The sequence below is a fragment of the Acanthochromis polyacanthus genome, chromosome 6 (genome assembly GCF_021347895.1).
Source record: "Acanthochromis polyacanthus isolate Apoly-LR-REF ecotype Palm Island chromosome 6, KAUST_Apoly_ChrSc, whole genome shotgun sequence".
Classification (NCBI taxonomy): domain Eukaryota; kingdom Metazoa; phylum Chordata; class Actinopteri; family Pomacentridae; genus Acanthochromis; species Acanthochromis polyacanthus.
This window is the reverse complement of record NC_067118.1, coordinates 19,079,160-19,105,623: the sequence shown is the minus strand read 5'-3', so window position 1 is coordinate 19,105,623 and position 26,464 is coordinate 19,079,160. Positions and strand designations below refer to the sequence as shown.

General features: G+C 39.0%; 1 protein-coding gene across 1 annotated transcript; it reads right to left on the bottom strand.

Moving 5' to 3' along the window:
- Positions 1 to 1,208: 1,208 nt before the first annotated feature.
- Positions 1,209 to 25,487, bottom strand: plod1a (procollagen-lysine, 2-oxoglutarate 5-dioxygenase 1a). Its single transcript, XM_022220070.2, has 19 exons — positions 24,971 to 25,487; positions 23,171 to 23,262; positions 22,905 to 23,038; positions 20,994 to 21,157; positions 20,257 to 20,369; positions 19,328 to 19,391; positions 16,332 to 16,429; positions 15,329 to 15,430; positions 15,061 to 15,192; positions 13,770 to 13,891; positions 12,313 to 12,417; positions 11,980 to 12,105; positions 11,437 to 11,578; positions 11,224 to 11,337; positions 10,148 to 10,213; positions 9,816 to 9,920; positions 8,354 to 8,500; positions 6,996 to 7,121; positions 1,209 to 3,122 (listed from the first exon to the last, which is right to left on the bottom strand). Exons 1-19 carry the CDS (start codon positions 25,062 to 25,064, stop codon positions 2,967 to 2,969), a joined length of 2,202 nt encoding a protein of 733 aa, XP_022075762.1. The 5' UTR covers positions 25,065 to 25,487; the 3' UTR covers positions 1,209 to 2,966.
- Between the last annotated feature and the right edge of the window lie 977 nt (positions 25,488 to 26,464).

Genomic DNA, 26,464 nt, shown 5'->3' with positions numbered 1-26,464 from the left:
TCATGGGTCTTCCAACAGGACAACGATCCAAAACACACAGCCAAAAACACCCAAGAATGGCTGAGAGAAAAGCGTTGGACTATTCTAAAGTGGCCTTCTATGAGCCCAGATCTGAATCCCATTGAACATATGTGGAAGGAGCTGAAACATGCCATTTGGAGAAGACACCCATCAAACCTGAGACAACTGGAGCTGTTTGCTCATGAGGAGTGGGCCAAAATACCTGTTGACAGCTGCAGAACGCTCATTGACAAATACAGAAATCGTTTAATTGCAGTGATTGCCTCAAAAGGTTGTGCAACAAAATATTAAGTTATGGGTACCATCATTTTTGTCCAGCCCTATTTCATTAGTTTGTTTTTTTAAATAATTATGTTAATCAACAATTCAAAAGTGATGGCTGATTTTGATTATTTAATTTTCAATACATTTTTATTTATTGTTACTTTTGTGAGTTTCAAGTGATTTCAGTGAGAATTGTGGGTTTTTCCTTCTTTAACTGAGGGGTACCAACAATTTTGTCCATGTGTGTATATCAGTAAAACTTGTAATATTTCCTTTAAGAACATTCACAAAAATAATCAACCAAAAAGCAGTAAATTTCGCTGGATTTTGGTTGATTTTTATGTGAATGTTCTTAAGAAACATTAACATTTTTTTACACCAAAATGTTCAAAGCTTTCCCAAAATTGTTGAAAATGTCGACATCAGAAATATTTTTTTCCCCCACATGTTAAAATGGATCAATTCTGACCTGCAGGACAACATGAGGGTTAAACCATTATTGGGTAGATTATTCCATGGATTCCACTGAACAGGAGTCACTTAAGTTATATCACTGTGTTTTTTCTCCCCGGGTCTGCAATGCACTAGAGTGCTGACGGTTTGACAAAAGTGTGATGACCAACTGACTGCAGCACAGATATCCTTCAGAGATGCCTCCTTGGACAGAGTCATTATGTCGCCGTGCCCCCTGTCAAATACACCAAAGGCAAAGGGAGACCTCTGTTTTCAATGTTAAACACTTCACTACTAAAAATTCAGAGGCATTTACATACATTTAAACATTTGGAATTCTTTTCAGCAGTAGGATTGTTTATTTCTAAAACATTTTTACTGTCATTGTTTGCTCCCATACCCTGACTGAGTGCATCAGTTTGAGTCAACAGTGACAGCAGAGACTTCAATCAGTTATCACACACCTCAGCTGGGTTCACTGGTTTACTTCTGATGTGTTCAAAGCACAGTAAAAGTAACAAATGACAACTGGGTGAATGTTACACTTTCAAAAGGTCCAACAGTAAATGTAGTAAAAAAAAAAAGCTCTGATTCCAACATGAAATCTTACAGTAAGCAGTTATATTGCAAATGAAAACAATTCAGGAAGCACGGCTTTTATCAAATAAAATATGCAAAATATAAATAAGAGAGTGGCTTTGGAGTGTCTCAGTTCAAAAATAAAAAAAGAATTGCTTTGGATTCAGAAAAGGGCCCAGATAGTTTATACACTGAAGGAAAATTCAACAGCATAAAAGGTTTTCACCAACAAATCATAAAAATCTCAGCCGAATTCCTGACAGGAATTCAGATTTCTAGTTCACACCAAGCACTCCAGCCCAAATAGGAGCCTTTAGGTTTCTACAGCATCTGCACCAAAGTGACTGTGTGTGTAACGATGATGACCGTTTTATTATGGTTTAGCTGGAATACTGCCTGACTTCAGGTTACATTTACCAATTCAATTTAATACAGTAATGAAGTCATATGCAACACAAGCACAAAACTAAAATAAAATACCAACAGTGAGGCCTGTGACTTCCAGACCGGGACTTAACGCCAGGTAACAGCAGATTCGTGCCATTTTTAGTGCAGACCTTCTTAATGAAAGTAGCAGTAAATCTGTTAGACTGCAGCCTTCATGGCTCCTGTAATTATGGAACCCTGTGCAGTCACTGATACTTTGGTTGTAACATAGCAACTTGAGATACTTACCTGATATGAGCTACGATAATTACTGGATCCTACACTTCCCATAATGCAACTGCAAGGTAAACTAAACTACTAATGCAATGTTCTTCTAGGAGTTAGCTTAGAACAGTGACTAAAGTAACACGTCCGTTTTTCTCAAATGTGTGATGAGGTCAGCAAACTCTCAGCCCCAGGAACTAAAGAATGCTGCGTTAGTGCCTCATTTAGCAGTTTAGCTCAGCTCATTCACAGTAGTACCATAGACACCACAAAAACACAGCTTCATTGGGATGCAAAGGAATTATTGTATGCTAATATAACATCTCTTACAATAGTAATACATACTTTTATGCATAAAGAAAGTGCTGAGCTGATGTTTTGTCATCCTTGAACATTGTAAGAGTTAAAATGAAAAGTTTTTCAAAAATCAAACAGTTTGACCAGAGGCGTCATCCTTTTAATATGACAAAATGATTAGCGTGTGTGAAGAGCTATGCTGGTCAAAGCAGAAAGCCTGCTTCCTTCTAATGCCACAGCAGCAGATCTGTCACACAGCTTCTTCTGGAGACAAAGACTTCTTCGCATGCTGGTGTAGAAAGCTGATATGCAACAGAAGAAAACTGCAGACTGCTGGTGACAAACACCAGTGTCAAAAAAAGATGAAGATTTGAAAGACGTGTTACTTTTGATCCAGTTCTGCACTAAAGAGGTGGCTACATGTTCGCTATATATTCCTGTTGCTCTGTACTGTCTTGTTTCATGTTTCACTGCAGCACAGGCTCTGATGAAGGCTGATTAATGTCACAGGTCAGATATGACTGTGGAACTGAAAAAGAAGCAATACCATTTTGTACATTGTTTAGAAAAAAAAACATCGGCTAAAAAAAAGAAGACGTTGTTACTCTGAATATGAAAATAAAAAAACATCTGCGACGCTAGAAGATGTAGTCAGTGTACGTCTTGTTTGTTCTGGGCTAGGGACCGTCGTATTTGGAAGTTCAGGGATCTACGAAGGACACTGCAATGTAGCGGACACCACCTGTGGTTGGCAGGCCTTCGTGGTAGTGGGTGAGGCGGCCTGGGTGCATGAGGGCCCAGCCTTTACGAGGAGCCTGAACGGAGCAGTCATAGCGCAGGAACCTGCATCCACCACCCTGCATTCACAAAACAGCATGTGTTAACAGCTGACACTATAAAAAAGCACATTTTCCTTGTGTTTGTGCGAGTGTTGTGAATTTAACTCACGACTAGATAACATTCACCACAGAAAGGTCTGGGCTCGCTTTCCTAAGGACTAAATTTGGGATCTACAGTGGTAATCACATTTTCTACTGAATCTGTATAAAGCAGAACAACCAGTGAACAAAAGACAAACCGTTTCAAGACGGATCTGAATGCAACACTTTGTCATCACACAACCGCTTATTTCATTAGCCTTTCACATCACAGAGAAATCTATCAATGCTCCCGGTGTTTTCTTTGCTTTAACAAGTCAAAACATCTGCCTTGTTAAATGTCTCTGGTAAATCCCATCACTAACCATGTTCCAAAGCAAACCTTTATTTACTATTCTTCAGGCAGCTTTTGGTTTTAGGTCAATATTATGAGAGTCAACTTGTAATGACAAGTTGCAGCAGTCCACTGTATTACTGAGAGGACGCTTCAAAATTCTACGGGTTACTATACATTACTCACAAAAAGTTAAGGATATTCGGCTTTCGGGTGAAATTTCAGGATAAACCTGAGATGCACCATAACATTTACAGGCCAACTTAATGTGACCTTCTCTAAATTTTTAAATGCACATATCCAACAGTTCAATGTTTCAGTACTTTCTGCACAACTTGCTTTTCTCTAACAAGGAGCTTAACGGCACAATTCACAGCAGGTGTTTGATCCATGAATCGACCAGGAAATTTCCCGGTTCAATCAAAATTGGTATTTAAACAGTCGTCTTCATCTTGCTGTTCACATTTTGACATCATGAGACCAAGACGACACCCAACAGTTGATCAACAGTCCCTCGCCACTGTGAGGCTTCAAACTGGATGTTCTCAGACGGAAGTGGCCACTGAGCTTAGAGTGTCATCAGCAGGTTGCAACAGAGATACAAAGAGACTGAAAGAGTCATAGAAAGGCACAGAAGTGGACGTCTTTTGGTCACATCCAACACTGATTTAAGGAAGGGGAGAGGCACCCAAGCGTCACGTCAGACCATTCAAAACGGTTTAGATCGACAATGCTCGAGCTCATTAAGGTAGCATCATTAAGGAACACCTGCTGGAGACTGGGGTACCTCAAATGGAGTGTCTCACACGTTCTCCAGACCTGAATCCCATAGAAAACCTGTGGGATTAGCGGAGCTGTCGTGCAGAGGCTCATAACTCTACTCCAGAACCTCGATAACCTGAGTGCCGCCCTTCAAGAAGAGTGGGATGCCGTGTCTAAGCAGACAATGAACAGCATGAGACGTCGTTGTCGAGCTGTAATTGATGCTCAAGGGTACATGACACGTTATTGAGACATTGATATTTCTTGCTGTGATACACCCACCACTGTCGTTGGCTTTGGTTTCAATAAATTCTTTGAGATGAAGAAATCGCAACTGCATGCTTAAATTCTCTACTTTCATGATATAACTGTGAACTTCTTTATATTTTTCATAAATTTCACCTGAAAGTCAAATATCCCTAACTCTTTGTGAGTGGGGTATGTCTTTATTAAAACGGACTATTTCAAATTTCTTCTACATCCTAGATCACTGTCAATACATTTCCTCCTGTTGTCTTGACAAACATAATTTTCACGACACTATCTCCATCAGTAAACGGTACATATTTCCTCCTTTCTTACTTTGTGACTGTTAGAGTGGACTCACTGAAACATCTGCAATTATTGTACATTAAAATTCTTTAAATATTCCTTGTCATTATTTAGTAGTAGTCCTTTGACAAGCAGGAGCACTGGTGTTCTCATTTGAACAATTATTGTGGTAAAATATCTTGTATTTCAAGAATGCAAATCTTTAGAAATATTAAGTTTAATCCATAGAAAACCTTGTAAGACTTCCTCCAGACAATACAGTATATACTGATGCACCTCATATCATCACAATAGCTTTAGTTATTCATCTCATTTCAAATCTATGGCACATAAACCAAAACTCTTGTGGATTAAAAGCCCATTATTTCAGTTTATTAAAAAAGCAGGAAAACAATAAGATGCAACGGTAAAAACAAGGCTCTTTGCTTCAGCCTCATGTGTCATGCAAAGAAGACATGCCGACAAACAGAAATGACACAAAAGAAAGTCTGGCACAACAAGAATGCAGATCTACATGTCAGAAATATGATGACATCACACTTGTTAATGTTATTATTGCAGCATCAAACATATAAAGTCTTTGTGCCACACTGTGTGGTTTGTGCTTTGAAATGTATTATGCAGATCGTCAGCATGGTGCCCTGTTATCTTTTATACCACTTTTCAAGAATACCACTACCTCTATTAATACTTTGGGCCATGATACACTTCTTTCTGGTCATGAATAGAGTTAAGCAGATATCTAACATTTACTTTGTCTTGCTTAGCCATCCCATTCTGTAGTACACAACAGTCTGGCTGCACAAAACATTATTGTATTTGTTTAAGCCAATTTCAATTGCCCTACCTACACTATTTCCTGTCCCTGCTTGCTTGTCCCTGCACCGTGTAAATAAACTCCATCAGATGGATTTCTGTCTGACTGTGAGGTTACAGGTCTTGTCTGTATTCATAACTGTCAAACACAATTCTTAACTGTCTTGTTTCTTATTCAAATACACATTTTACATTATTCTGTCAGTCACTACTTCATATCATAACTAACCAAAATCATTTAAACATCCACCCATTATCTATACACTGCTTAATCTTCATTAAAGTGTTGGGGGGAGCTTGAGTCTATCCCAGCTGACTTCGAGTGAAGGCAGGGTTCAACCAGAGACAAACAATCACATTCACATCTACGGGCGATTTACAATCACCAATTAACCTCAGCATGTTTTTGGACTGTGGGAGGAAGCTGGAGAACCTGGAGAAAACTCACACATGCATCTTTTAGCTGCAAGGTGATGGTGCCAACCACCAAGCTACTGTGCAGCCCATCATATGAACAGCACAATGTATACTGAGAGTCAATAGAAACTTTGAGGTAGAAATGTACGCAGAATTCTACTTGTAGGGGGGTTGTAATTATTCATTGTGGATATTTACTGATGATCTAGTGCCCTGGTAGTTGAGATAATGATGAGTTGTCATTTTGTCATGATGCATTGCACATGGGTTGGTCACTTTGCAAAAGTGAACCAAATACACACCAAGCAATACTCAGTGAGTATCTGCACAATTTGAGAATGGGTTTTGAAGGCCTATATAAAGGCACAAAAAAGGCCATCATTGTTAGTCCAGTGAACAGCATCATGCCGCGTCTATCACATGAACAACATCTCCGGGCGCTGGGTATGGTGGAGGCCGGTTTGAGCTACAGTGATGTATCCAGGCGTATGGGCTGTTCCCAACCCACAATCAGAAGCCTGGTCCAAAGCATGCGCCGACGGGTCGCTGCCTGCATCGAAGCAAATGGAGGCCATACTCGGTATTGACTGTTGTGACTTTGTGTTTGGCAGGTGCCGTTTTCTTTTGTGAAATTCTTTATTTTGAAATCATTCTTGAAACTTTATATTTTTGTTTCTGTATGCCAAAATGCTAAACAAATGATTCATATGAAGAAAATCCAGTTTCGGGCTTCAAAGTAAAAATTATGTTGAAAAATATGGTCTCAAAGTTTCTATTGACTGTCAGTGTAGATATTCCCATGAACTAACCAGTGACGTGCCAGGAGTTATCTAATCTGAGCGGAGCACTAGAGTTGGATGGGATTATCTTGTAAGGTAAATAGCATTTAGTGGACTTTAGTGGCTATGGATATAATAGCCATAAGCTACCTGCTGGAAATGTCAGATTTCTACCAACCTCTAAACACTCACCTGGTAATCAAGGCCCACTTGATTGAGTGCAATGTTTATAGTGAATGTGGAGGCATCATGGTGCGGCTTCAAGGATGGCTGCTCATCCTTCTTATATCTAACTACAAAGGCCAAGTCAAACTGAGCCTGCAAACACACAGACAGAAAGGAGTCATGCAAGCATTTGCACAAAAACTGCTCATGTGGCCACTGTACACAAGTATGCCCCTTTGCCGCTCCTGCTCAGGAAAGAAAAAGAAAAGCATCAGCTTGGTTCCCAGTCCAGCATTCACTTCCAGAGTTGGAGCAGAGAAGCAGAGAGAGGTGCAGATAACCTGCGATGCCATGTCCCGTAGCTTCTACTACCTGCCAGCTCCCCTTCATTTACCTGGTAGTCAATGTCTTTGCTGTTGAGAGCTATGTTAATAGTGAATGTTGAGGCGTCATGGTGAGGGACAAGCAGGGGCTGCTCGTCAGGTTTGTACCTCACCACAAAGTTCAAGGGAGTGGCACACTGATGAGAAAAGACATGTTGGTCAGAGGAACACAGGCAGCAGCAGCACAGGAACCCATGAGGAGGAGGAAACATTATTTATCAAGTCCGAAATTGTCAAACAATTGTAGGATAAATTCAACAGTAAAATGACTATATGACTATGTATACAGTGTGTGTGTATCTGCACATATTTTTGAGCCACACTGTCACAATGACGGACATGTTCTCTAATTAGTCATTTATTTTGACTCAGTCAGTTCAGTGAAGTGAATGCAGCTCACTAATCCAGTCCAGATACTCAATGTACACAAAGGCTAAATTACCACATGCAGATTATTCCAACAAATGTACAGTATGTTCTCTACTTTTTAAGAAACATTTGTCACAAACTACAGAAATTAGGCTTTTATGACTTGTTAACAATCAATACTTTGCTAACACAATTTCCAAACAGAATTTAGGGTAAAACCATTTTTCTCCTTTTAAAATATTGGCACACCACTGAGAAGAACAAGTGGATACAGGCTGATTTGTACTTCTGTGTTGAAGCCATGCAGACCCTACCCTGTAGTCTACGCTGCTGTGAACGTTTATACTTGTGTGCTGGTGTGTCTGTGTCATAGTCAGGATTGTGTGTACAACCACTGGATCCATTCAATCTATAAACAGAATGAAAGAGTTATGAAAACAGTACACACAATTGTCACAATAGTGGTTCTTAAGAGCTTTGCTGCTCTCCTGCACTGACATAACCTCTAGAAAAGGCGGTCCAGCTATTACGGCAGCAATTGTCACTCTGCAACAAAGCTGAAGACATGTAGGAGAAAAAAAGAAGAAGAAAGTGTGACCGCAATGGTTTTAACCATGTGTTCAGCAGTCTTACCTTGGTGTAGTAACCGGGGTACATTTTCTCAGTTATTGGTGCGATGTATTCCAGTAAGAATTTCTGCCATTCCTTTTCAAAGTTGACTTGATTCATGTGGATATCGATGGTGGGCACATTCTCATAGCCACCTTGGATTCTTGTATCCTGACAAATGATAAACACACTCAGGTCTCTGTTATGCAAGACAACTACAGCAGGTGTACAGTTGTCAACAAAAGTTTTCATACATTTGTAAAGACCAAGTATATCATGGGAGTCTTGAGATTCTAATGACTCCTACAGCTCTTAATTTAAAATGACTGAAACACATCCGTCAAAAAAAACATCATGTTTTTGATTTTTTTCTTAAATTTTTCTAGATCTTCTGGAAAAATGACAGTCTGCTAGTTCAAAGATACACAGCAATTTGAATGATCAGTTTTGGTGACAGACAGTTGTGTTTATGACTGACTACAGCTGCTGACTGAGCCAAGAGAAGTCAGCAGCTGTATGAAACAGGGCCCATTTGATACACTCCTTAGACTGAGACACAATGGCAGATTTAAAAAACAGATCTGAAAAAATGTATTTCACTTGAACAAGACAGAAAAGTCACATGGAACCATTTCAAAGCAGTTACAGATCCCAAAATCCACCGTGCAAACAATTGTGAGTATAAAGTGCATTGCACAGTTGGGCTAAATGCAAGCCATATTCTGCTGCTGAGGGACAACTAGTCAAGAGTCAACCAAGAAACACAGAAACGCAGATGTTCAATGAATTAGAGGAGTCAGCCTGTTTTACATCACCAGGGAAAGCTCTTCCTCCAGAAGCAGCACCTTAAGGCTCGACTAAAGTTTGCTGCTGATTAAACAAACAAAGACAAAGCCTTCTGAGGGAAAGTTCTGTGGTCAGGTGAAACAAAAATTTTGCTATTTGACCAGCATGAGCAGAAATATGTTTCCCTCCCTAAAGTCATTACTTAAACCCCTTGAAGAAGATGATTTTGGCAAAGGGACACATTTAACCTAAATTTTAGCATTGCTGTTTGTACATTTTTGACTCATCAGATTGTCATTTGTTTCCAGAAGATCTATATTAAGTTCATGACAAAACCAAAATGCATGATTCTTTTTGTGATAAAGACACGCATGCTTCAATCATTCCATTACAGGATCATAAGGATTTTGGGCAACTTAAGACTGCCATGATACATGTGATATTTACAAGTGTAGATAAACTTTTTTTTTTTTTTTTTACATCTGCACACAACAGTTTCCAAGAAAAGAAAAAAAAAGATGAGCTGCGAGTGAGGAAAAATATTTTTTTGCCTTACTATCAGGCAGATCAATCATGTGTTCTTGTTATTAATACTGATGATGAGAAATATTTGCTGAGAATATTTAGAATTCCTGCACTGAAACTAACCACAAAAGAACACACCCACACTCCCAAAGCATACATCCATATGACGACGTACCACATTGCCACCCCCTGACCATTTCCCATAGTGCTCCATCTCTTCAACTAGGTGGTTACAAGCAACATCAGAGAAAATTGGGAACCAGTACACATCAGGACAAGGCTGGAGGACAGAAAACACAAAGTCAGTACCATTACAGACAGTATTCCACACAGATATACCATTCATGAAATTTCAGTGTCTTACATGTAGTTTCAACAAGTGATTTTTTTAGTCTGCAAAAACATTTAAAGCCCTTTTAAATTTGCTTAAATGAGTTCTGTTTTTACGTTTCAATGGGACTGATTTATTGATTCAATCTGACTCTAGGTTTCTGTGTCACAACTTACCGTTTCAATCAGATTGTCTTTCATGATGCGGGTGTAGTTTGCATGAATGTAGCGATCCTGCCAGTCCTAGAAAAAACAGATTCAGATTGCTTTATTAGTGGAATTAGTTTGTCTTTTTAGAGTGTGCAGCTCAATACATATATATATATATTATACAAACCACTGAGTGCAAACGCAAAGAATGGTTTTCAATAATGTTCTTAATAAACTGAAAAATAACAGAGTACCGTACTACAACTCATATCACTAGCTCAGGTAATACCATTCCACTTACTGTTAGCACTTCTACTGCTACAGTTCTTGGGCTGGTAAGTGTAAAATCAGTACTTAAGTACTGAAGAATGACATCCAAGCATAAACACTTTTAGCTGAGAACTTTATAATGAGCACACTTGAGATGTGGTATTTCTTTGATGTTGACAATTCTATCAACAAACCGCTTGATATCAACCATAAAAATCACAGTCGCGCCTTCACACAAAGCTTCTCTCTTCTGCCTCCCTCTCAGAAATCCCAACTTTGGTGCCAAGTTGATGACTAAGACATTGTTGCTAAGTGCTGCTCCACATTATTAACCTGGCTGTGTTGGTATCTTTTAACACACATATCAAATCTACCTCTGTAGTCTGGATTTGGATTGGCCTACGTTAAGACAATTACTTGTTTTATCATCACTGTGCTCACTGTTATATGTATATATTGTTATAATTGTAATATGTTCAGTTTCTTTTTTACTATAGCTGTTTTATCTGTGTTACTGCTTGCATTATGACATTTCCTCTCTATAAACCACCTTAAAATGCCCCACCCTGCACCAGGACTGCACAGATAAAGATATTTTGAGTGACTTATAACATTGTTTTGCCCTTTAAGTGAAAGCTTAGGACCACTGTGAAGATTTAAAAAGGTTTTGCATACCAGCATATTTCTAAGTATTTCATTAGTGTAATGCAGTAATCACTAATCAACACAATGTGGAACCACTCTGCACTACACTCTTACCTTATCACTAAAGCAGCTAGTAACATTAACTGTGTACAGCTGATATTGTCATGATTTTATTCAAACTCTCTCACCACTGGGTTTTCAAAAATCTGCCACAGATCATTATGCAGATGAGTAGTCTGGTAGTTTTCTGTTGATAGGATGCGACCAAAAGTATGCATGTTGGTTACATACATGAAGATTCCCTGAAAGAAAAAAGTCACAGGTCAGATATTATGGTGGACAGTTTCGTAAGTCATAAAACCAGAGTCTATGTGGAATCTTTCTGTCATTCTCTTCCTCACCTTGTTGCGAACGTTGTGGCAGTAAGCCATGTCAGGGTCTAAGATAGGCGAGTTGAACAGCTCGTAGTCTTTCAACGCTGATCGAAGGAGGCTGGCTTTTACCAGGTACACACTCGACACGTACGGGACATTCCATACGCCCCTAAAAAAAAATAACCAACCAAGATAGTTTACATAATGACACGAGGATCTAACACCAGGAAAAAAAAAGAAAACACTGCAACTTGTGTGATAGCTGGACAGAGAAAGACCTGTAATAGAGAGGGAAATGTATTTTTAATGCCCCCCCAACCCGTTTTATTTAATTAAAAAAAGGTAATCATTTTAAAAAGCTCCCTTGTGTTTTGGTCTGCGTCTGTTGTCCTGTTGTCATGCTAATTCAGTATAATGTGCATTTCCACAGCGCAATTTCCATCTGTACTCAACCCAGTAGGCAGGACTTGGCCACTGAGAGCATCCTTATTCTTAGCCATGAATAAAATCTTGTCTTTTGTAGCTAATCACCTCTTTAAGTCATTGGCAAACACTGCTTAAGCAACTTACACTCTCTGTCCTTGAACTATGTCCACATAGTCCTCAGACCGAGCATAGTAGCCGTCACCACTGAGGGCTCCCCAAAAGTTGCTCCACAGTCGGCCAGCTCGAGTTATCATCGGTGCTACAATAGGACTAAAGAACAATTCAAGAAGTGTTATTCAATGCATTTCCTCATCTGGCCAAAAACAGTTAGTAATGGCATACCTCATGTAAATAAATTGGTGCAATAGAAATTATTACAGAAGGGATTTACTAAATGTGGTTATGCCTTCAACAGCCCAAAGACATCAGCTTGCACAAGATTAGTACTAATTATTCAGTAGTGATAAATTTACTTACAGGTTTTGTTCAATTAGAATTTTGAGTGTATTCTCATTCTTTAAGACCACTTCAATGTTCAAGCTGAAGAAATAGTCACAGTCCTTGTCGTTCCGGCATAAATCACTGAAAGAAAGGAGAAGTATTTAAACACTTGCATATATGCTGTTTGAAATTTAACGGCAACACTGTGCCGCATACCAACATGCAGAACAACGGGTTTATTGTTAAATGCATTCCGGATCAGCCACAAAGACTCGCTCTCATAGGTAGGGGTCATTTGAAAAGAAAGAGGACCCAAAATTTTCATACCAATGAGACATTTGACACTTTGCAGAGCTCAACTAGAGTCACAGAACTCCTTGCTGTGACCTCCTGACCTTCTTTTCCTCCTAAAGCCCACCCATCTATATAGAAAAAGAAACTAAACCGTTATAAAACCTAAAAACAAAGAACTAATACATTACTGAAGTGATGGCCCTAAAATCTGGACTTATCAGGACCAGCACTGAAGAAAACACCATGGAATCTGAGCGCGGACGATGCATGCACACACTCAGTGACACACAAACATCCCACGTCTTTTCTTCACAGTTATAAACAAAAGAAGCACTCAGAGCGCAGTACTCCACCAAGACGGTTCATTCCCCCATATGGTATTGTCAGAAATGCAGCATATTTTTTTAGAAATGCAGCATTTGTTTGTTTATTAGTTATTGATGATCAGAGATCACAGCAACATAGAATGTGATCATTTAATACAGATGTACCCACAAACAAAATGGCGTTGCGCTGAGCACAGCCATGTGTTATGCATGTGTACGTTATGTACAGAAATCGAATCGCATGATCTAATTATGCAGCGGGAAGTGGAGATTGATGAAGCTTGGAAACAACTCCACAATTTAACCAGTTGTTCCTTGTATCATTTCCGATGGACAAGTCCCGACAAGTCCGCAGGCTCACAATCGTGATTGTCAGCAGGCAGCTGACGTAGCGTCCACTTGTAGTCATAGTTAAAGTGATGTCTCACAATGATACTGAAATCTTTAACAAATCTGTAGATCCAGACTATAAACTGCATCAGTGCCAATGTAATTGCAGTGATGCGGCAATGTAATGTTGCTAACAGACAGACAAATCAACACCGTTTCAAAATAATACAACTGGACTCTACGATACTTCAGTACAGGTTGCAGCTCAAGACGTGTACTTGTAATGAAGTACGCCAGTGCTATATTTTAATTGGATCCACGTTGGCCAGCAATTGAAATTGTTATTCAGAAATGTGGTAATTACTGTAACTACAATAGCCTGGAAAATTGTGTTATTTCATATATATTTTCATGTGCATAAAGAAGCTCAAACATCCAAGTAAGGCAACAAGAAAAAAAAAGTGGGAAGACCACCCATGATTTTGTGCAGTTCTGTTCAGAAGGATGTGTCTTAAAGGCAACCAGTGGTTACATTAAACTCACAAAGCCAGGTTGCGTGACGCAGTTGCATCGATCTCTTCTTTAGGGCCCATGACTTTGATGTCCTGATAAAGGCTTCCATGATTCTGCTGGAACGAGCTGACCTGAGGACCATGATGGGCTTCCTGAAAGTAAAAGAAAAAAATTAAATAAAACAAAGTGCAGAGCCCTGTTTCAGCAAGCAGGTTTAGTGAAAACTCTGACTTTAACTTTGAGATGAGTAAAACTCTGGGCCTGAAAGAGCTCTCTGATACACCGTTTCATTCCATCCTCATTGATAGTCAACAGAAGAATATGTCTTTTGAAACAGCTCAATAGATAGCAGATCATTACCCAAAGACTATATTTAACATAATCAATTTTACTACCCATCTGTTGTCAGTGTAAGGATAGAGACCGTAATCTGTGGACACGAAGTCAGCTGTAAGGTTGTCAACCAGCTTCCTTGCATCAAAACATTTACCATGTATTACTGTTTAATAAATAGACTTATTAGTATGAAGCTTTAGAGACAAAAGATACTGATCACCTAATAATGATTTGTTACAATGTGAAAGGTCGCACTGATGGAACATTCCTATCATGGTTAGCACACAGTGTTTAAGAATGAACATTTCTGAGCGTGGATGATTGTGAAGCAGCTCAATTTAAGACTAAAGTAGTTTATAATAATAAATAATAAATTTAAATACAGGTTGTATATAGTTGTAATATGCTCTCAGAATTCCATGTTTGCTGTGGCATGGTGGTGTGTAGTCTGATTCTGTACTCTGTTCCTGTCTTAGAACTTTCCTAGCCTGGTGTTACTCGGTTCTGGTAAGTTCTCCTCTTCAGAAAATTGTTTTAGTTGAATGATAAGTCTTGTAAGATTAAGTCTGAACAGTTTTTCTGTAGTTCTGAGAACTCAAGTTCCTTGGCTTCCGTAGCTCTATGACAAGATAAGCTTCTGAATGTTTTTTTTTTTACGTTAATAAACACATTATAAACAGTGATGTATGAAATTACAACACTTACAGAAAATAATGTAATCTGATAGTGACACCAAACCCAAATCAATAATCAACTCTCGTCACGTGCTTGTGAGTAAAAACTAAAGTTTTAGAACCTCCATTAGCTGTTTTTCTATTATTTTTTTTTCACATTCCACTTAAGTTCTTAAAATCACCACTTATTTTTTTATTTGGACAATGTATTCATTTGGCGTTGTAAAGTATTTTGGTGTTGTGTTAATTTAAGATCAGGTGTATATATCAAAAGACATCTTACCATAATGTATGAAATGTTTTCCAGTTACCTGATTGTAAATGAAAAGCTTGAGCCTGTTCTTGGGGTACTGCAGCTTCAGCAGCCGTTCAAAGAAAACTGTGACAAACGGCGTGGGTTGCTGAATGAAGATGCCAATCATCACCAGTGGGTATTCACTTTCCTGTTGGAAAAAAACAACGATCATATAAGTTTTAGGAGAATGAGTTCATTGTATTTTTATTTGCCACTAAATGTTGGTGGAAAAATGGCTACTACGGTAAATGATTAACTGTAGTTGTGGGGAGACACGAACAGACCTTGAGAGCTTTGAGTGAATATAGATCCTCATGGCACACCGTGCATCCAGTTTCAAACGTCCATGCGTTGGGGATGTAATTACCCAGATAGTTGATCTGGAGCTGTAAAACAAATTCATGTTCTTGTAGGTCATCACATCTCAATTTAATATTCAGTGTATAAAGGTAAGAATAACAGATTTAAAACTTTAGCACAGTTCACTGCCTGGTCATCTGCTATGATGCCGCAGTAATGAATAACACAGTCCAACTGATATCACATAAGACTGATCGAAAACGTTCATTTATCCTCCAGCCCTTTGGGTGTTTGACTGACAGCTGATTGGTGCCAACTTTGTTGCATATTGTACACAAAGAATGTACCTATGTTTGTAGATAAAACAGAGACACTACCAAAACAGGTAATGTGGCTTGGTTTAAGTCTGTGGTTGTTGACACAGCAGACAATTAGTGTGATTGCTGATAAAAAAAATGGTGACATTAATCATGCAATATAATTTAAAATGAAATCATTTCACTGGTTATATACGAAGAAATTACTCGCCTATGAACACAGAAAACCCCAACTGGTACAAACACTATCAAGCTGTGATGCAAAAATCTCTCCATCTCGAGAAGTGAGTTTTTCTTAATGGAAGCACAGGACTACAATAAAAATATGTCTGCTCTGTTGGAAAAAATGTGCAATTTAATGTCAGTTGGACTTATGTGGGTAAAGGATAGTATAGTACTTAAAATGCTTGTAACATATCTTCCAGATACCAAAACAGTGAAAGCCTGCACTCAACACTACAGAAACCGTAAATGAACTGTTGTCATCAGTCTGAGAAGTGACTGATTCCGCTGCTTAGTGCTCCATGATATGCTGAGAATGGCTTTTCACACATTCTTTTTTAAACACGTCATATTGGTTTCTGACTCTATTGTGAACAAACTGGCTGACTGAAGTACAGGAATTGTTTAGACATCTGTGGCTTGTCAGTAAGGTTTGATAAGCCAGTACCTTTGTTGGTCCATTCCCATGGATGATGACAGGCAGTGTATCATACAGCACGTTTCTGGCTCGCACTCGACTATCCTCAAACTTCAGCACTACTTCATCTGAAAAAACACATTCACAAGTTCAGCCTTGAACGGTGAACCCAACTTTATCTGCCATTCTTACTGTTTTGGAAATCATGTTCTGTATTTGGATGAACTATGAATTGGTGGATATTTCCTAAGAAATGGGTGTAGACTATAGATAAAAGTTCCTGTTAATCATGAAGGAGCAGACAGTGATTGATTTAGAAATGTTACAAATATGTCATGATGTATAATTTCATTATGTCATGCCCTCCACCTCTGCTCATTGGCTGCCTTTCCATTCCCCCTCATGTGGGCATGAGTGAGGTGTGTGTGCATGTGTGTGTGTGCGTGTGTGTGTGGTGCAGCCACTGGATAATCACCTGAGTGAACACACCTGCAGTTAGAAGTGGTCCACCTGCGACTATCTACCTCTACCATAAACGCCTGGATCAGACCACTACTTGATGCCACACCATTGAACATCTCCATTCATAATCACTCCACCTGCATCCTGCCTGAACCTCCAGTCCACCAGACTCATCCAACCTGGCCCATGTTGGATTCCATCTTAGAAAATCTCTACCTGGTTCTTGCACCTGTCAAGACGCCAATACCACCACACCTCCTCCGTCTGCAATCCCTCTCCCCCCATCTATAAGTTAGCTCTCCTCTCCTACTGGGTCTTGGATTGGCAGTGCTTGTGTGTACTACTGAGTGTGTTCATTCCACTTTGTGCTGTGTAGATGTGGTGGTGCTAAAATTGTTTGTCACACCATCTATGTTTCATGTCTGCACATTGCATTGTTGCCTTGCAGTGAGAAGATCTTCAGTTCGTGTCCCTGCCTTCCCAGGATCTTTCTGCATGGAGTTTGCATGTTGTCAATGTGCATGCGTGGGTTTTCTCTGTGTACTCTGGCTTCCTCCCGCAGTCCAAAAACATGCCGAGGTTAATTGATCATTCCAAATTGTCCATAGATGTTAATGTGATTGTTTGTCTCTTTATGGAGCCCTGTGATAGACTGGTGACCTCTCCAGGATGTCTCCCGCCTTCACCCTAAGTCAGCTTTGATAGACTCCAGCCCCCCGTGACCCTAATGAGGATTAAGCAGTGTATAGTTAATGGATGGATGGGTTGTGCAGTGCAGCAGCTGAATTTCTGTCACTCGTGTAGTTTCCTGCCTGTCCTGTAGTTGTCTCCCATGGGAGTCAGCAGTCTGTGCATTCCTCGTTTTGTCAGTTCCCTCTGCCCATTAACTTTCTGTGTAAATTATTGTATATCATTTTTGTAAATAAATGATTTATTTTTCAAAACTCCTGCCCTGCTGTGTCTCTGTTGTTCTTGAGTCTCTGAACTGCTCTGTGATAGATTATGCATTCGTTCAAATGTAAACTATCTGGAAAGGTATTTACAAATTTGCTTGTTTCAGATCATTTTTTTCCTATTGTCATATCAAACATAACTGCACCAGTAAAACACATCCATGTCTTTAAAGAGACAGCAGTTAATGGAGGAGAATGCAGAGGGAGGATTTGTGAGTTCAGGCATTCTTCACGAAGTCCATTCATGCCCCTAGATTCTTTATGTTGTCTGTGTGAATTTTTACAGAGTCATCTCAGAAATTCCTTCCCCGGCCTCAGAGGAAAAAAATGCTGCAGACACTGCTGAGATTTCAGCTCATGTCCAAACGTGCAGTGCTGCCTGTATGGCTGCAACTACAAACCTCTCCATTCTCACAGCTTATATTTGACTTTACTACGAATCACACACAGTGAGAAGCCAGAGAAGTTAACCACTGATTACAACAAGACCAATGTTATTACAGAAGCAGCCACAAAACATACACAGTGCTGTTACTGTGGAGGGAAAGATTTTAAGCATAGGATTATGTACCTACTAGATCACCATTTTATAGCAATATGTCCATACCTAGCATCACTATGAACACTGATGTTATGATAAAAGACTACTAGATTAGAGATGACATATTTATGCTTCATTGTACCATGTAGCATGACCTGTATAGTTTACAGACACTATATATTGTATAAACTGTCAATAGCATGACCAATTAAACCGCAAAGCCCACTGTGTTATATTTATGAGGTCTGTCTATTGAATTCCACCAAAAGTAGGCTGTGTAATGATCATTTTGATCCAAGCTGCAATGAGGCAACATTCTAAGAAGAAATCACCATAAAGTGTAAACCTGTGTAGTTTATATCAGTAACTGTGACTATATTAAACAGTGCCAGTCAGTGACTTTAATACCGTGTGAATGTACATACATGTCTAAAATCACTGTGATTAGAATGAGTACTGCTGCTTCCCTGTGAGATGCTGCTACCTCAGGTAAAGCATTTTGCAAATAAATGAAGACAAATCTGAAGTCAAAGAGTGCACTTTATATTTCTTATTAAGTAACACAGACATCTGTTGACAGCTAGTCTGACTGACCGGAGGAAAGATGTGGGCATAAGCCTGCTATTGGTTGCTACTGTCAGCAAACTTTCCTCTATCCTTTTGCTTCTGTGTACTGCATTTTCAAAATACGCTTCACTACAGAAAACAACCTCCAGGCAGCAACCGATCACACTGAAATGTTTTGCCAAGAAAGGTTTTTTTTTTATCATGCTCTAAGGCAGGGCTGCACCGTGGCTTGGTGGTTAGCACTTTTGCCTTGCAGCTAGAAGATCCCCATTTCACGACCCCACCTTCCTGGGATCTTTCTGCATGGAGTTTCCATGTTCTCCCTGTATTTTTTCCTCCCCAATAGCATAATGATGGTGAGGTGCAGCCAGATCATTATTTCCTACAGAATGTGCTGGCAAAGCTGGTCTAGTAGCCAGTAAATTTACAGAATGCTTCAGTTGTTAAAACGTTCTTAAAAGCCTTCCCTGATGAAAGTGAAAGACTAAGTTTACAGCACTCACCGAGGGCTCCATGTAGGTTCTGGAACAATCTGCACTTGCTGTCCAGGGTGATATTTATGGATTTCTGAGACATGGAAATACATTTTTTTAGCATATTATATCCTATAGCATACAACAGAGTCTGAAAAAACCTCAGTTTAGTGCTAATGCTGTTTGTATTCATATATTAATTCTCGGGCTGAGACATTAATACATTAATTTTGATTGATTAATCTTTAGGTAATGCACTTCAAGTCTGTTTGCCAGCTGCAAAGAAGACACACAGGACGTAGCTATGCACTGGTACCGGAAAACAGTGTAGCCAGCCCCTAGTAGACCACTTTTCAAGACACTTAAAGTGCTTGAGTTTACAAAAAATCTTAAAATATTGAACAAAATCGCTATAATTGCTCTTTGAGTTTGCAGTAATCTGTGAATATAGTAGACAAATGAAAAAGACACAGATAAATTTAAATAAAACAAACATTTTTGTTGTTTAAGTTCATGTATATGTCTATTCATCAGTTCAGTCATCAAACAAAATCTATTTGAACTGAAAAACTTTGTTATTGTGTCAAATATTGCGATTTGACAAAAATGTGATTTATCACAAAACCTCCAATTAACTAGATAATTTTTTTAATTGCGTCCCACCCCTAATTAATTGATGTCACTTCCACTCTGCTGGTTTTTTGTTTGCAATTAAATCGCCATCAATAAATCTCAGCACAAATTCAAAGTCTACTAGGAGCAGTGAGCTATTGGAAGGCTATTGATTGACTTGTATATTAAAAGTTCTGGCAGTAACTTACTATTTAACCAGCATAATTACTTGCTATTATTTAGTACTAGTAGTGCAGGTATTAAAAGTACCTAATGTAACTTTGGCATGAAATAAATTACAGAAGTACAGATCCAAAAAGTCAACGGAGCAGTGTAAGAAATCTTACTCGTTTTGCTGGATCAATGTAAATCTTGGTGAAGAACAGCTGGTCACTCTCATTGTCTTCTCCTGTCCAGTTAGCAACCATTTCTTTAATGTTAGGAAGGTAGCCAATGAAACCTGATGACAATGATGAACCCAGAGGAATCAGACAGGAAGTGAGAAAATATGAGAGAGAAGACTTATCCATCAACATATACTAAATTCCACATTTGTGTACATGAACTCTGTCAGAATTTCCTATTTGCTCAAATTAGGAATTGCAACTGAGAAAACAATTTTCAGGTTTCTAATAGCAACATTTAAAATGAAGTGGGTCTTCATATGAAAGGTACCTAAATCACCGGGGTTTAATAAATGTATACAATCATTTTCTTCCTCATTAAACATTTGTGAAGCACATTTGAACTTTTTAACAGTAGAATAAAACCTTTGGCACGTGTTATTGTGTAATGATAACTTCTTTACTGCTTTTACTGGCACACTTGTCAATGTAAAACCATTACCATGAATGAGTATATATATATATATATGACAACAGTTTAAATGCTAAGACATGTCAGTAACATATCCTAGTTTGCGACCTTTGCAATTGTTAACTGTATTGTTTGAAATCACAAACTGAATAAAATGGAATAACTCAGCTTTACGACACATTACACATCCTGACCGGACTTAATTCAGAGGAAAAAACAGACATAGCAAAATGTGGTCTGCCCCGGCTGACAGGAGTGACAAACGTACCACCTGAGCCGAGGAACCTGTTGCCCTCCCTGACATGAGGGTGTTTGTCCTCCAGGTGCCGGTCAGGCCAGATCAGGGTCTCAGAGGAAAACACCACCCTGTGTTTGGACTGCTGGAACTTCTTGAGCAGCTCTTTGGGACTCGAAGCAAAAACCACATCGTAGCTGTGTCAAACGGAGGAAAAATAGAAAACTTTAGTGCACCATGTGCCTTCGCAGTGTGCGAAGCCAGTAACATAGTTAAAACAAATTAAGGGGTTTACTTTTATAAGATGCCAGTACTTTTTATTTCCAGATTTAACGTGCCTATGGTTATGTTTACTGGCAGAAGAGGAGCTGTTTCAGTGCGTGTGTATGTTTTAGAAGAATTATGCTGTCTATAATAAGTTTTATTTGTTGCTATTTTTTCCATGTATGAGATGGTAAGTAGAGGGAGGTAGTAAGGTGGGTACAGATTAAACTTCCTTATATTGAACTATACTGAATCATACTGATAGCAGCTTTCATCCTGGAGCTTCTTACTGACAACTGAGAGCGTATTTGACAGCTATAATTGACTGTATGCCGTTTACTGGTTACATGACAACTTTACTAAAAGACCAACAAACAACAACTATCGCGAGGACCGTAGTAAATAGACACCTAATAATTCATACAGATACACTTGCGTCCAAAAGTTTGGGGTCACTTAGAAATGTCCCTATTTTTGAAAGAAAAGCAGTTTTTATTCAATGAAGATAACATTAAATTAATCAGAAACACAGTCTAGACATTGCTAATGTGGTACGGGGGGGCTGGAGAACCCAAACGCAGACACTGATTTTTAATGGAATATCTACATAGGGGTACAGAGGAACATTTCCAGCAACCATCACTCCTGTGTTCTAATGCTACATTGCGTTAGCTAATGGTGTTGAAAGGCTAATTGGTGATTACAAAACCCTTGTGCAATTATGCTAGCACATGAATAAAGGTTTGAGTTTTCATGGAAAACATGAAATTGCCTGGGTGACCCCAAACTTTTGAACAGTAGTGTACAATTCTTATACAGACCTTGTTATGTTCTGTCCAGGTCGTTTCAATTAGCCTGGTCAAAGGAAGTAACGTGATAAAAATAGTGTGGCTTTGTTGAATAATTAAACTATACACCTGCCAGTGTCTGTAAAGCTCACTGATTAGGGTAAACAAATGTGTAAAAATGATATTTTGTGGTTTCAGAGAAACTGCTGACATTTTTTTAACACCAGCCTGGTACAGTGATTGTGTGAAACTCTGAGGATTTGGCAAAGCCTCTCTAAAGTCACAGTGAGGATGTCACTCACTGAATTTATTTGACAATATACACGGTTCTAACAGTACAGGTGATCTGTGTCGAATTTGAGGTTAAGTGCCAAATTTGTGTGTTTCCTGCCATGACAAAAAATTATATTATTCTCACAAATAACCTTTTGACAACAAAATATTATCATTTTTACTTTCCTCTTTGCATTTCGATGAAACAATTGAGATATAACATATTAATCAATGGGGTAAATATTTATTTTAAGTACTGCTTTACACATTAAATTTATTGTACTGTTGAGTGATAATGAGTATATTGAGACTGACTTAGTCTGTACATTCAACTGCATACCTGTGTAAAACATCACCACTGGCAACAGTAAAAGATGAAAGGGTCGTGTAAAATGAAAAGGTTGACTGAAAGACACGACAAACACACTACAGATGTTTTCAGCAAAAACTCCTGTAAAAACCTGGATGTTAAAATGACAAAGACATCTAACCAGTATGGTTAAATATCAACACCCTCTTAAAATAATGGCTAAAGTTTTGGACTTTTTCTCAGCTTTTTCAGAAAGCACAAAGAACGGATATTAGGAGACTGAAAGTGCCTGTAGTGAAGGTACACTACCTGTCAATAAAAAGGATGATTTGATCAGCATTTTTCATCTTCTCCAGGGCTGCTTTAAGGAGTCGCACCTTCTGGCCTCCTCCTGGAGCCGACATGTAGTCACCCCCATTCCATTTCTGACTTCGGCCAAGAACCTTGAAACATATCGAAATAGAAATATTTAGCGCAGTTTCAAGAAATGGATTTAAAAACGTCATCCTCAAATGTTCTTTCTTAAAAGGCAGGAAAACAACATTGGGTCAACATTTTGCCGCTGGGGTTTATACCTTGACAGTGTAGTTAAAGTGTTTAGCCGACCTCATGAAACGCCTGAAGCCATCAGTGTCTTTGGTTGCAACGGTCACAACGAGAAGTTTCTCTGGAAAACACAAAATCATAGTAGTAGTAAGAATACACCCATATTTCCATTTTTTTCTTTTGCCTTAACCTTCACTGTGTTTAATACAAGGCTCGTTGAACAGTAATGAAGCAGACATGAAGCTGCAGTGACAGTATCAGCTTTAGCTCGTTTTATGATGGGTCACCAGTAAAACAAGGTTACAAGAACAGACAGCAAGTCAGGGTTCACCTTAAAACTTTGTTCTGATGCACACTATGGATGCAAATTCCCCTAAGAAATGTTCAACTCCCAAACTACTAAAGACAAAGTAAAGACATGCTGAATGGTTATCTAGCCTTGCACTTAATGGATGCATTCAAATGACATGTCTGTGTAGGTTCTCATCCATTCAGGTCATAGTTATCCAAAGTTGTTTAAATCAATCCACTGGATTTTAAGAAAGTTCCTTGAAGACGTTTTGCCTCTCATCCAAGAGGCTTCTTCAGTTCTGGACATGGTTGCTGTTGCCTCAGAGGTTAAAAAGCTGAGGCAACAGCAACCACCACCGGAACTGAAGAAGCCTCTTGGATGAGAGATAAAACGTCTTCAGGGAACTTTCTTAAAGTCCAGTGGATTGATTTAAACTACTTTGGATTCAAATGACATGTTGATTTCACACATTTAAAATTTGAGCATCTGCGCTTTAAATCTGGTGAGATAAACATTTTGTCTCTCTTTTTGCTTGTCATCTCTCCATCCCCACTATCTAATAAAGAAATGGAAAAAATATTTCAGATGCAAGAAAACTTTTTTGCTACATTTGAGTTAGTTATGGAGTTCTATTTACTTTGTACATGCTCCCTGTTGCTCTCATGCAATATTGTTCGGTGAAACTGCACAAATTCCCATTGCTATGCAGATTACAACCTCTTAAATTTGTTGTATTGATGGAGCAAGATGAACGCAATCAGCCAATTCATGAGGTTTTTCTGTAGGGGGTGCTTTCCCTTGTAAAAAGAAGTACAACTGAAACACAAGTGATAGTTTTAAAGTCCTTGTTACTGTTTTCTATCTTCTTTCAGGAGGTTCAAGGGGTTCTTTTCTGGGTTTCATTTCCAGATGATCCCTGAGAGAAAGAGAGATTGTGCTACTGTTTGATTAGCTGTGTTTGACCGTCCTGTAGGATGTTGATGAAAGCCCACAGACTGCTGCTCTGCGTGACAGCAGCCCGTCCACGTCAGCGGCATTACAGCCCGCAGCAGTCTACTCGTAGTTTATATAGCGTCCATCTCCATTCATGTTTTACTGTATTCCTGTAAAACAAGCTGTTTTACTGTATTCCTGTCGCTCGTCTCTTAAAAGCCACATAAAAACGTAGTGGTATTAGTGATGAGTAGCTGCGTCGTTACAGAACAACTCCTGTGCATTCATCATGGCAGTAACACGGTGTTAACAGTTTCAGCTTTTCTAATTGACAAACCTGTGATTCAAAACTTCCCATATTGGTTTGTGCTAGCGGCTACTGTTCAATTACAGAACATTTCTAAGTTATGAACAGCTACAGCAGAGTTGGAGGGGTTTTATTTAGCATGGAAACACATGAGCCAGGGAGTCTCCCTGAGCTCTAACCGAGCTGGAGGGTCCTAAACCGGCCCGTTACGGTTCGGAGGAAGGCTGAGGAAGACATGAGCTGTTGGAGCTAACAGCAGCACAAAGTTTCTACCGTTTAACGATAACCACCACCTACCTTCAGGGAGTCGATGCTCTTCACAGTGTGAAAGTGCGAGAAAAAGTAAACAGACCAAAATCCCCGTGAACAACAGAAAAGAGGAACGCCTCATTTTTGCCGAGTTAAAATTAAAGTCTTTACAAGAGCGCTGGTGTGAACCGAAATGCAGATGGTTTTCCAGATGGTTCCGTCCGAGAGCACCGACTTACTTCGCCGGGTTGTGTTGACTCTAGTAGCTACTCTCCTATCTGTCTGTCTGTCTGTCTGTCTGTCTGTCTGTCTGCCTGCCTGTCTGTCCCTCCGTCTGTCTGTGTTTCCCTCTGTCTCTTGTCTGTAGGACCATACGACAGCTTCGGTAAAGAAATGTGTAGTATAGCAGGACTTTGACGTCTATGGAACTTCTATGTAACTTATAGAACACAATGGGCTCCTGTGTTACAACTGCAAAGCATCCAATGTGCCCTCCTCAACACAGTTACACAGCAATAACTCTGTTTCCATTTGGTTTAAAATAGCTATGTGAAGAGCTATAAAGATGGCATATGATGTGGATGTCTTTCTTTCTATATTGGCGCTATTGAATTGAATTTCCAAAATGGTTGTGAACAAGCTGTTTCAGTACGTAAGCCAGCTGTTCTGGGAACATGAACACTTGCACGTCGCCTGGATTTCCTTTCCAGTCAGGTCCATAAATATTTGGACACAGTTTTCAGCATTTCCGCTCTGTTCACCACCTCCGTGGATTTAAAATGGAACAGTCCAGATGTGCTTTGAGTGAAGACTTTCAGCTTTAATCTGAGGGTAATTTACATTCAAATCAGGTGAACAGTGAGGAATTACAACAGATTTCATGTGCCAAAAGTAATCCAAAGTAATAAAAATACAGTGGTGGAAAAAAGTTTTCAGACACCCTTAAAATTTTACATAATTTCAAACATTGTCATGAAATATTTGTGGAAAAATCTTTTTTGTGTTTCAAAAGATGAGGCTGCATCAAACAGACCCAAACAAATAAAAACATTTTTTTTGTTTAATGTTGCAAGAAAAACTAACAAAACTAAATTCTTGACAGTTTCAGTATGTCAGTTCTCAACATTGTGAGTATCAGTCTCAACATAGATTTTATATTTAGTCCAAAACTGAACAAAAAAGAAACAAACCATCCCATCATCAAACTAGAAAAGCACTCAGAGAGCGCAGTACTCTGGCAAGGCTGTTCATTCCCATATGGCATTGAAAGAAATGAAGCATTTTTTTTTTTTTTAGAAATGCATTTGTTTATTAGTTATTGATGATCACAGATCATGGAAACATAGAAAGTGGCGCTTTAAATACAGATGTACCCACAAACAAAATGACCTCGTGCTGAGCACAGGTGTGTGTGAGGCATGTGAACATTATATACGGATACCCAATCATGTGACCTATATTTAGGTCAGTGGGAATTTATGGGACTCAGAAACACTCCCACAATTTAATCATTGTTCCTTGTATAATATTGGATGATAAAGT